This window comes from Hydra viridissima, unplaced genomic scaffold (assembly GCF_058129835.1).
Source record: "Hydra viridissima isolate aposymbiotic clone 2 unplaced genomic scaffold, HvirCarnegie_v1 scaffold_30, whole genome shotgun sequence".
In the NCBI taxonomy this organism is placed as follows: Eukaryota; Metazoa; Cnidaria; class Hydrozoa; order Anthoathecata; family Hydridae; genus Hydra; species Hydra viridissima.
The window spans coordinates 141,827-153,897 of NW_028324325.1; the positions used below are offsets into that span (position 1 = coordinate 141,827).

The 12,071-nt window shown below is 36.0% G+C and overlaps 1 protein-coding gene across 2 annotated transcripts; it reads right to left on the minus strand.

Annotated features, from left to right (window-relative positions):
• Positions 1-2,225: 2,225 nt before the first annotated feature.
• On the minus strand, positions 2,226-10,120 carry LOC149876119 (uncharacterized). 2 transcript variants are annotated; one of them, XM_090075687.1, is made up of 5 exons: positions 10,068-10,120; positions 3,387-6,407; positions 3,064-3,129; positions 2,746-2,802; positions 2,226-2,589 (listed from the first exon to the last, which is right to left on the minus strand). In XM_090075687.1, the coding sequence occupies exons 2-5, from the start codon at positions 6,376-6,378 to the stop codon at positions 2,270-2,272; spliced, it is 3,435 nt and encodes a 1,144-aa protein (XP_089931813.1). In that variant the 5' UTR covers positions 6,379-6,407; positions 10,068-10,120; the 3' UTR covers positions 2,226-2,269. The 2 variants fall into 2 exon arrangements, with proteins under 2 accessions (XP_089931813.1, XP_089931814.1); XM_090075688.1 differs by lacking the exon at positions 10,068-10,120 and having other exon boundaries at positions 3,387-8,910.
• Positions 10,121-12,071: the final 1,951 nt, after the last annotated feature.

Genomic DNA, 12,071 nt, shown 5'->3' on the forward strand with positions numbered 1-12,071 from the left:
CCTCTTTAAAGTTTAGCTTATGTAGCTTGACATCACAAAATATAAAACTCAAAAAGACAAGATAAAATATAAGATAAACGCAAAATAAAATATAGATGAAACTAAAGTTAGGCTGCATAAAAAACCAACAACATAATAATCTACTAGGCATGTTTAAATTGAAATAAATAAAATCGTTTGCGCAAAAATAGCTATGTTAGAGAGTAAAAGTGCATAGAAAGCCTCGCTACTTTGGTGTAAAAGAAGTGGATCACTAGATACAACATTTTAAAATCGTGTGCTATCTCTATCGATTAAGGTGGTTTTCGAAAGTTTTTTCAAAGCAAAAATAGCGTAGTCTTCCTCTTTTAAATCTAGATTATGTCTAAGGTAGTTTTTGAACAGTTTTTCAAAGAAAGGTTAGCGTAGCTTTCCTCTTTTAACATTAGCTTATGTAGCTTGACATCACAAAACACAAAACTCAAAAAGACAAAATAAAATATAAGATAAACGTAAAATAAAATGTAGATGAAGCTAAAGTTAGGCTGCATGAAATAAACGGGTAACAATATTTTTCTATGTATGTTTACATTGAGTTATATAAAATCCTCTGCGCAAATATAGGTATGTTAGAGAGTAAAAGTGCATAAAAAGCCTCGCTACTTTGTTAAAGGTTGTTTTTGAATAGTTTTTCAAAAAAAGGTTAGCGTAGTTTTCCTCTTTTAACATTAGCTTATGTAGCTTGACATCACAAAGCACAAAACTCAAAAAGACAAAATAAAATATAAGATAAACGTAAAATAAAATACAGATGAAGCTAAAGTTAGGCTGCATAAAATAAACGGGTAACAATATTTTTCTATGTATGTTTACATTGAGTTAAATAAAATCCTCTGCGCAAATATAGGTATGTTAGAGAGTAAAAGTGCATAAAAAGCCTCGCTACTTTGTTAAAGGTAGTTTTTGAATAGTTTTTCAAAAAAAAGGTCTTTAAAGTTTAGCTTATGTAGCTTGACATCACAAAACACAAAACTCAAAAAGACAAGATAAAATATAAGATAAACGCAAAACAAAATATAGATGAAACTAAAGTTAGGCTGCATATAAAACCAACAACATAATATTCTACTAGCCTAGTTTTCCTCTTTTAAGTTTAGATTATGTAGCTTGACATCACAAAACGCAAAAAGGCAAGACAAAATACAAGGTAAACGTAAAATAAAGTAGAAGTGAAACAAAAGATAGGTTGCATAAATACAAAAACTGCATTGCCAAAAATAGAATTTGTTGTCTAGAAAGACTTTTTAAAGTTTGTTTCTTTCGTCTATTGACTTAGTGAATCGCGATCTGGTTTTTCTTAGGCGCGCTTGTTTCTTAGTTGTTTTTTTTTGTAAAGAAAGTTTATTCAGACGTTTTTTTTACGCAACTCCTTTAACATTATTTTTAACAAAGTATTCTTTTATACGTGTTTACATTGAAATAAAACCCTTTGCGTAAATAGAGATAAATTAGAGAGCAAAAGCCTCACTACTTTGCAGAAGAAGAATTGGATGGCAAGATACAACTTTTTAAATTCGTGTGCTTTCTCTTTTAAGGTACTTTTTGAATATTTTTTCAAAGAAAAGTTAGCGTAGTTTTCCTCTTTTAAGTTTAGCTTACGCAGCTTGACATCACAAAACGCAAAAACCAATAAGGCATGATAAAATACAAGATAAACGTAAAATAAAATAGAAGTGAAACAAAAGTTAGACACCATAAAAAAAAAACAAACAAAAAAAAAAACATAATATACTTCTATGTATGTTTACATTGAACTTAATAAAATCCTTTGTGTAAATATATGAAAAAATAGAGAGTAAGAGTTCATAAAAAAAGCCTCGCTATTTTGCTGAAGAAGAAATGGATGTCTAGATCTTTTAAAATAAGGAACTTTTTGATTTCTTTTTCCGAAAAATGGTTGGAGCAGTTTTCCTTTTTTAAATTTCACTTATGCAGTTTAACATCACAGAAAATATTAATTTGCTTTTTAACAAACTCTTAAAAACATCAGAAGTAATTCTAAATGCAACTCTATTAAAAGTGTTAACAGAATAACAAAACGACTTTTTTTTTTTTTTAAAGATAAAAAAAGTTTGAACTATCTTTAAATAAGAAATGTGAGAACAGTTTAACAGAACTTCTTGTTTATTATGTATTTAGCGAAACAGATAAATATATTTGCAAAAGCATAGAGAAAACAAACTACACAAAAGGCCCATCTTTATTGCCAAACTGAACAAACTTTTCTAAACTACATAAATGGTCTCACTATATTGCCATATTGAACAAACTTTTCTAAACTACCCTCTTTTTGAATTTTTAGCTTCATGTTTTTAATTTTGTCTTTAATATGGCTTCGGTAGGAGTACTTTTGCAAGACATGAATGAGCTTGTCACTGCTATGATTTGCCAAGATGCCAAGGTAATCTTTGTACGAGCAACTTGAGCTTACATCTGTAAACACGTCTTGCAAGATGTATGCCAACACTAAAGCTGCACATCGAGGAAAACTTCTGGTGTTGAACCATTCGTTGTGGCCAGGGCAAGCATTCAGCTTTTCAACTATTTCATCTAAAATTTTACAAACTCAAGTCATAACACAAAGAGATTAAATCGAATATTCATTTGGTTCTGAAGCATGACAAGATTAATTTTGTTTTTTTATTTGTTTTTTTTGTTGACCTTATTGTTTGCACTGATAGCAATAACTGGTTTTTGAAAGATTACCTAATTGGCATTGGCTAACTTCTGCTTTGTTTTCCTTTGTTCTTGGCTGAGTTGATCCTGAAATAAAATAAAACCATGTTCATTTTTCTAATTCATAAAAAAACCATCAACAGTTTCTAAGTGTTAGAGATAATAACAAGCTGTGCATGATTTCTAACGGTGATGTTTCTAACTTCATCATTAGAAATCGGGTAGACACAACTTTCTAAAAGTGCACTTAGCAATGATGGCTAGTTTTTATTAACAGTTAACCATCTGAAATTGTGCAAGAAGAGGTTTGTGTTTATATATGTTTGTATAAATTAGGTTTTACATTACCGATGTGTTCTTGAGTAAAAGATGGCATTTCCAACTTGATTTTTTTTCTTCTTGGATCTTTTACTTCTAAAACATAATCAGTTTTAGTATCATTCACTTGTGTAAACATTTAAGCAATCACAGAATTAGTCCTGCAACAAATACATACACACTTCTGTGTTGTTTTTTTTGTTTTTTTTTTTGTTTTTTTTATTGTTTTTCTTTTTTTTTTTTTTTTTTACAGCTTTAACAATAACAATAGGGCAAGGAGTTAATTTGGGCATTTTTATTTTTTGAAAGCGTGTTGAGATTTGCATAAAAATCAAAAATCAAAAAGAATTTACCTCTGGATGTACAAGCAAGACTTTGGCTAAATAGACTACCAACAGATTGAACAGCACCAGGTGAGGGCTGTTTTTCAAGAACAGTACCAGCCTGTTGGACTGGAACAGCTGAAAGAAACAAACTGGGTTTGGCCATCGTTTGCTGACGAGCAACAAGATTAGGAGCCAGAGGAACAGAAAAGACCTCTTTTGAAGGATTAAAAACAACTTGCAGAGAAGGAGCAACATGAACAGGTTTGGCAACCACTTGCTTATGAGCAGGTTCAAGAAGAGCAGGTTCAAGAAGAGCAGGTTCAAGAAGAGCAGCTTCAGGAGGAGCATGGAAAACACGTGTGACAGCCATAAGATTATCTTGCTGTGAAGCAACATTAGACACTGTTTCCAGCAGAACAGAAAAGACCTCTTTTGAAGGACTGAAAGCAACTTGTTGAGCAGGAGCAGCAGAAACAGGTTTGGCAACCACTTGCTCACTAAAGTAAACTGGAGAAAGTTGTGCATGGTGTTCAATAAAATCCGGTTCATCAGGAAATAATGTTAATGCAAGAGGAGAACAAGCTGTGCCAACAGGAACAGCTAGAGTCTGATCTACATCCATACAAACAGCTTGTTCATTAGGAACTAGTTGTGCAAGAGCAGAGGATAGTTCAAGAACTGGACCAGCGATTGTTTGTTCAGAAGGAACAGACGAAACAGGAGTTGAGCTAGGTTCACACAAGAAATCTACAACATGTTCGTTGCTGTCCTCTAAAGGAGCATTGTTTTCTACAGCTGGAGAAAATGGAACCACTGTGGTACAACCGAAAGTAGCAGCACATTCTTCAGAGTCAGAACCGGAGTCTGAATCTTCCTCAAAAATGTCCTCAACATCATGAAAACCGTACTCCTCTGCATTAGTTCGGAGCCAGTCCATCACATCCTTCTCCTCCTTTGGTGGTCTCTCAGACTTTTCAACAGTCAAAGACTCTATGACTCCGAAGGACTGTCCGATGCCCAGGGCAAAGCGCAACTCCTCTGCAGCGTTCCACTGGGACACATAAAAGCTATCCATTGTGTGTCTGCTGTGCTTCATGTAGAGTGTAGCAAACCGCTCGCGATCTTCTTTGCTGTTGTTGGCAAAGTAAGTGGCTATCGAACCGCGAATGCAAGTGGGAGTAAGACGCTTCATGGGAATGTTTACTTGGCTTTTTCTGAAGCAGGACGTCAGGCTAGAGGTGATAGCAGAGGAACCCATCTGGTAAACAGGCACTCTAGTTGCACCTAGTGTCACACCTTCGTCTTTGTTGGCTCTCACCGAAGGAAAAAGGGGCCTGTAGCAGTCGCTCAACTCCAAAACAGTCTTGGTGTCTGCAGCCATGTAGTGAGAGTCGTTGACAAGAAGGTCTCTGTATCTCAGCAAATAAATATCGATCAACACTTTCAAGTCGTTCGGCACTAGAATGTTTTTGGCTCCGTACTTGTATGCTGTTTTGTAGCGCTCTTGCACAATGCAATATCCACACTCACTCTTCTCAGCAGCCATGTAGTCTCTAATGTTTAAAAGAGCAATGTTAGATTTTCTTAAACTGTTAATTACAGTGACAGAGAGCAGAAGATGGTTTCGTAGAGACACAGCATTGTCTCTAGTCAGCGGAAGAGACGCCTTTCTAATCGATTCCACTAAGTCTCTTACGTATGCAGACTTGCCATATTCGGTCAGCAAACTGACATTGATGATGTTGATGCTTTTTCTTCTTTTCACAAGGCTCCTCCTCAAAGAACGAAAGGGCCTCAGCACTTTTCGCAACTCATCCACCTTGCAGCGCAAACGTCGGATGGCCTCATGAGAAAGTCCGAAATAGACGTTTCTGGCTTCACTGAAACGAAACAGGAGACAAAGGGAGACGAGGCGGTTGTACAACGTGTGACAAGACATGGCTTTTGTTTGGTCAAGTTCACTCAGCTTGGAATTGAGCTGAATTTTCTTAAAGTGCAAGGAGAAGTATCTATCCTCCAAAACATTGGAATTGGTGAGGGCGTTTGGGTGCAGCGTCAACGTGCTGTCACAACAAGTCAATATTTCCACAACTGCATTTTTGTAGATCTTTGCTTGTGACCAAGTGTTGTTGTTGGCTACCACAAGCCACTTTTCAAAGTCTCTGAAGAGCTCATCTGCTGACTGGTAATAAAAGTGAAAAGCATCTTTGTCCAGCTGAAACAAGAGTCTCTTTTCTTCGGTCAAGACATAGGAGCTGGAAACCAAGTGCTCTAAGGAATCGAAATCAGAGTCAAGGACGGATTCGGTGTTCAGCTCTTTGTTTTCTACAGAGGTGCATTGGTTTGCAGAAGGAGCCTCGGACGAACCAGCAACTGGTGAGGGCAAGCTTAAAAGAGGATCAGAGGAAAGAACCGGAGAAGAAAAAGAGGAGGAAGGCCCAGGAGCAGAGGATGCAGAGCCTGATGCAGACGCTTGTTCAGCTACTGGCTTAATACCAAAGAAGGCAGGTCGAATAAATTGAGGGACATAGAGCTTCTCGTTGTCGTATCGCTTTGCCTCTGCAATCTTTTGTTTGATCATCTTGGAATCGTAGAAATGAGTCTCTTTCAAGTGTATGTCCAGTCGGTCGTAATACTTCCAACATTGCAAACAGGGGTAAGGTTTTGGACAGCCGGACTTGCGTTCGAGACGAGCATGCTGAAACTTCCTGACCATTGCAGAGTAAAAGATGGAAGCTTCATCCAAAGTCCAAGAATGATCTTTTTTAGTCAAGTGTCTTTTAATGCTTGTGGACGAATGTTTGCACAAAGGCATCGGACAGCTAACAGCGTACCTCTTCTTGGTACCATAGAAAGGTACAACCCTGTTTACGGAGCCACACGCTGCAACTAATGCGGCCCTGACTTTGTTTTTGAGCTTTAAGTCTCTCTGTTCTTGTGACTGCTTTCTTTTCTTTTTTTTTGCTTTAGAGTTTGGAGAAGAAGCAACAACAGAGTTGTTTTCTTGTGAAGAAGACATGTTCAGGTGTTTGTTTGCAACGGTTTTTGCTAAAAAAAGGAAACCAGTCAGTGAGAGTTTTTTTCTTCTGCCTGCATCCAATCCTGGAATGTTTACAACTGCAGGGAAGAGCTGTGTTTTTTCGAATCCTCTGCAAAAGAGAAAAAAAGAAAGAAAAGAGAGCAACAAGAAGAAACAAAGTTTCCACTAGCAAATGAAAAAGAATGAGAGCAACTAGCATTACATGCATGGTGGCAGCAGTGATTGCTATTATGAGAAGGAGAATGAGAAAAAAAAAAAGAAAAAGAAAAGAAACAAATAAATAAAGAGATGGAGTTTGAGAGGATCTCGCAACCATATGACTCAAAGAAAGAAACTGTGTTGAAAAAAGGCAAGAGAGGGCAAATAGAACTTGCTAACAAGGACAAATGACAGACATAACTACAACAGTAACAACTCTCATTGCAAGCATAATAACAACAGCATCAGCATCACTGACTCAGAGAGTGTTGACATAACAAAAAAGAAAACAAAAGTACAAGCCAAGTGGGGGAACATTAACAAACACTCATTGCAACTATAACAACAACAACAACAGCAACAGCATCACTGACTCAGAGGGTATTGATAAAAAAAAACAAGCAAAACAAAAACAAACAAAAAAACAAATAAAAAAACAAAACAAGCAAATTGGGTGAACAGTAACAACTCTCATTGCAAGCATAATAACAACAACAGCATCAGCATCAGCATCACTGACTCAGAGAGTGTTGACAAAATAAAATAGACAATAAGCAAGCAAAGTGGGTGAACAGTAACAACTCTCACTGCAAGCATAATAACAACAACAGCATCAGCATCAGCATCACTGACTCAGAGAGTGTTGATAAAATAAAACAGATTATAAACAAACAAAGTGGGTGAACAGTAACAGCTCTCATTGAAAGCATAATAACAACAACAGCATCAGCAACAGCATCACTAACTCAGAGGATATATAAAAAAACAAACAAACAAACAAACAAAACAAAAACAAAAAAAAACAAGCAAAGTGGCTGAACAGTAACAGCTATCATTGCAAGTAAAATAACAACAACAGCATCAGCAACATCATCACTGACTCAGAGAGTGGTGATAAAATAAAACAGATTAAAAAACAAGCAAAGTGGCTAAACAGTAACAACTATAAATACAAGTAAAATGACAAAAGCAGCAACAGCATCACTAACTCGCAGGGTGTTGATAAAAAAAAAAAGCAACAAACAAACAAAGCAAGCAAAGTGGGTGAACATTAACACTCATTGCAACTATAATAACACCAACAGCAACAGCATCAGTGACTCAAAGGGTGTTGATAAACAAAAACAAAGGCACAAACAAAACAAGCAGAGTGGGGGAACATTAACAACACTTATTGCAAGCATAATAACAACAACAGCATCAGCATCTCTGACTCAGAGAGTGTTGATAAAATAAAATAGATTATAAACATGCCAAGTTTGTGAACATTAACAAACACTCATTGCAACTATAACAACGACTACAGCAACAGCATCACTTACTCAGAGAGTGTTGAGAAAAAAAACAACAAAAAAAACAAAAACAAAACAAAACAGAAAACAGAAGTACAAGCCAAGTGGGGGAACATTAACAAACACTCATTGCAACTAAAACAACAACAACAGCAACAGCATCACTTGCTCAGAGGATATTGATAAAAAAAACAAACAAACAAACAAACAAAACAAGCAAAGTGGCTGAACAGTAACAGCTATCATTGCAAGTAAAATAACAACAACAGCATCAGCAACATCATCACTGACTCAGAGAGTGGTGATAAAATAAAACAGATTAAAAAACAAGCAAAGTGGCTGAACAGTAACAACTATAAATACAAGTAAAATGACAAAAGCAGCAACAGCATCACTAACTCGCAGGGTGTTGATAAAAAAAAAAGCAACAAACAAACAAAGCAAGCAAAGTGGGTGAACATTAACACTCATTGCAACTATAATAACACCAACAGCAACAGCATCAGTGACTCAAAGGGTGTTGATAAACAAAAACAAAGGCACAAACAAAACAAGCAGAGTGGGTGAACATTAACAACACTTATTGCAAGCATAATAACAACAACAGCATCAGCATCACTGACTCAGAGAGTGTTGATAAAATAAAATAGATTATAAACATGCCAAGTTTGTGAACATTAACAAACACTCATTGCAACTATAACAACAACAACAGCAACAGCATCACTTGCTCAGAGGATATTGATAAAAAAAACAAACAAACAAACAAACAAAACAAGCAAAGTGGCTGAACAGTAACAGCTATCATTGCAAGTAAAATAACAACAACAGCATCAGCAACATCATCACTGACTCAGAGTGTGGTGATAAAATAAAACAGATTAAAAAACAAGCAAAGTGGCTGAACAGTAACAACTATAAATACAAGTAAAATGACAAAAGCAGCAACAGCATCACTAACTCGCAGGGTGTTGATAAAAAAAAAAGCAACAAACAAATAAAGCAAGCAAAGTGGGTGAACATTAACACTCATTGCAACTATAATAACACCAACAGCAACAGCATCAGTGACTCAAAGGGTGTTGATAAAGAAAAACAAAAGCACAAACAAAACAAGCAAAGTGGGTGAACATTAACAACACTTATTGCAAGCACAATAACAACAACAGCATCAGCATCACTGACTCAGAGAGTGTTGATAAAACAAAATAGATTATAAACAAGCCAAGTTGGTGAACATTAACAAACACTCATTGCAACTGTAATAAGAACAACAGCAACAGCATCACTGACACAAAGGGTGTTGATAAACAAAAACAAAAACACAAGCAAAGTGGGTGAACATTAACAACACTCATTGCAACTATAACAACAACAACAGCAACAGCATCACTGGCTCAAAGGGTGTTGATAAAATAAAGAAACAAAAACAAAACAAGCAAAGTGGGTGAACAGTAACAACTCCCATTGCAAGCATAATAACGACAACAGCAACAGCAACACCATCACTGACTCAGAGAGTGTTGATAAAATAAAATAGATTATAAACAAGCCAAGTGGGGGAACATTAACAAACACTCATTGCAACTGTAACAACAACAACAGCAACAGCATCACTTACTCAGAGAGTGTTTATAAATAAAACAAAAAACAAAAACAAGAAACAAAAATACAAGCCAAGTGGGTGATTACTAACAGCGCTAACAGCAGCAACAACAGTGTCTTTAGAAACAACAAACAAGTACAACAGCAACAACTGCTTTTACAGAGTATAACAATAACAACAACATGGCACTAACAACAACAAAAGGGTTGGAATAAAAACCTGTAGGCAAAAGGAGAGCTGCATTCAGACAAGATCGATTACAAAGAGGCTCTTCTTTAGGACAGAGGAGAAACTGCTTTTGAGGGACAGAGGGACTTTTGTTGTTGTTGTTGTTGTTGTGCAGAAACCAACAAACTTTTATTGAACCGAATATAACCGAATATAACCGAAAGTCTTGTTTGCTTCTGTTTTGTGCCATCAAGAAGGGAAAACAAAACATCACAAAACAAACGAAGCAAACGAAACAAACAAACAAACGAACGAAACAAACAAAAAAACGATTAAATAAATAAACAAACAAACGAAACAAACAAACAAACAAAAACAAATAGGAAAAACAAAAAACGCAGTACCGAAACCTCGCCATTTTTATCCTTCCTCGAGCTTTCTTTGGGCGCCAAAGACCGAGAAAGTTGAGCAAACGTGACGTTGAGGGGGGGGGGGGGGGTACTTAAGGCCAGCAGACCGACCAATGGCAAGCTTAGGAGAGACCCACGTGAATGTTACATTTTCTTTCTATGTACGCTGAATCCGCTCAAAGTCTGGAATTTCCAGCATTCACGTGTCATCACTCCAGCCACCAGATTGGCCCACACTTTGCACACTTTCAAGACTAGAACTTCACTTAATCACAAATTGAGCCAAAAAAAAACTAAGTCTCGCATGGCGACAACTTTTCCAAAAGCAAACAAAGGCAAACAAAGGCAAACGAAGGCAAACGAAGAAAAAACAAAAACAAGTAAACAAAAACAAAACCGAAAAGGGAGAGAGAGAGAGCAAGTCGACTCATTTCTTTCGACTGCCTTAAACGAGAAGTCTAAAACGTTTAAAAGTTGAAAACTAAGTTTTTTAAATGAACTGCACCGAAAAAACTTTACGACAGTTTAGCTGGTTAAAAACGCAGAGGAAAATATTTTATAAAATTTAAGCGTTCTAAAGATGTCCATTTTTGTTTTTGTTTTTTTTTTATTTTGGTTTGTTTCTGGTTTGCTTCTTTTTTTTTTTTTAAATTCTAGCGATCGAGCATATTTGAACGGTTTCATCAACCTGTTGGCGCACGTGCTCGAGAGCTAGAACTTTGATTGCTTTTGTTGTTGAGAATTGAGAATGTCCGAGCAGGTTTTTTTATCGATTTCATCGCTTGTGGCGAGGCAAAAATCAAAACGCTTTTTGGACGAAAGAAAGGAGATTAAAAGGAAAAAAGAGAAGAAAAAAAAAAACAAAAAAATAGGTTATGTGTCATAAACATTTATTTTCTCACGCGATGACGTCTAGTTTTGTTAGAGTAATTAAAATATGGTATCAAGTTTGTAATTTCTATCTTATTTTTAGTTACGGATAATTGCCAATTATGTCACGTTTAGTATACACAACGCTGTTTTCTTAATAGCAATATGATACAAACAAGTTATAAAAAAAAAAAGCGTTCGCTCGATCTTCCTTAGTCAGTTGAACAAAAAGAAATTTTCACAACATATGATTGATTTGGTTGTCCTAGCAAGCTGTTTTAGCAAACGACTAGAGGTTGCAACTGTTGTTCATTGAAAACGAAAAATCTAGCGTCAGCAAGAAATTTTTGAATACATAATGTACACAAAAGTGGCACTAACAAATGAAAATGTAAAAAAAAATGTTTACCTTGATGCCAGACTCGCAGAGATGTTGTCGCTCGTTGCTATCGACTGCGAACAGCTTTGTTGTTTTTCGAAGTGCCTCTTCACTCTACTTATAGCCGAAGTTTTGGCTTCGAAAAAAAATACGAACGTCGTTAAGCTCAACGAGCTGCTTTAATTGTTGTTCGTGCGAAAACGAAATGCTTAAACGGATAAAAGTGTTGGCGTAATTACACTTTTCGACCGCGATGCAGTTTGTCAACAACTCTAGCGTACTTTTTTGGCTCGTGGAGCAAAAAAGCCTCATGATAATAGCAAAGGCTTAAAATGTCTTAACATGTCAGCAAAGGCTTAATATGCTTAATAAACTGTGGGTTAAGTTTTTGCGGTGCAGCTCATTAACAACTTAATTTGCAACTTGCTGGCACAAGCAAACGTTTATGACTTCTCGTTTAAGACAGTTGAGCGAAATCAGTCGACTCACTCATTCTCCCTTTTCTGTTTTGTTTTTGTTTTGTTTTTTTGTTTTTGTTTTTGTTTGTTTTTTTTTTCTTTGTTTGTCTTTTGTTTAAAATGTAAAAAACTCGAAAGGAAAGTTGTTGCTTTGTTTGCTTATTGAAAGTTTTCGCCAGTTGCAAGACTTAGTTTTGTTTTTGTTTACTTATTAAAATATCGAGGAAAATATTTGAGGACATCGCATTCTAAAGGTGCCTTTTTAATAAAACATCTAACGATTTAGCTTTT

Excerpts from the sequence above, each read along its gene's own strand:
- LOC149876119 (XM_090075687.1), bottom strand. The coding sequence starts at position 6,378 with ATGTCTTCTTCACAAGAAAACAACTCTGTTGTTGCTTCTTCTCCAAAC. Across the intron at positions 2,803-3,063 it reads TTTTACTCAAGAACACATCG|GATCAACTCAGCCAAGAACA; the intron begins GTAATGTAAAAC and ends ATTTTATTTCAG. Across the intron at positions 2,590-2,745 it reads AGTTAGCCAATGCCAATTAG|ATGAAATAGTTGAAAAGCTG; the intron begins GTAATCTTTCAA and ends GTAAAATTTTAG.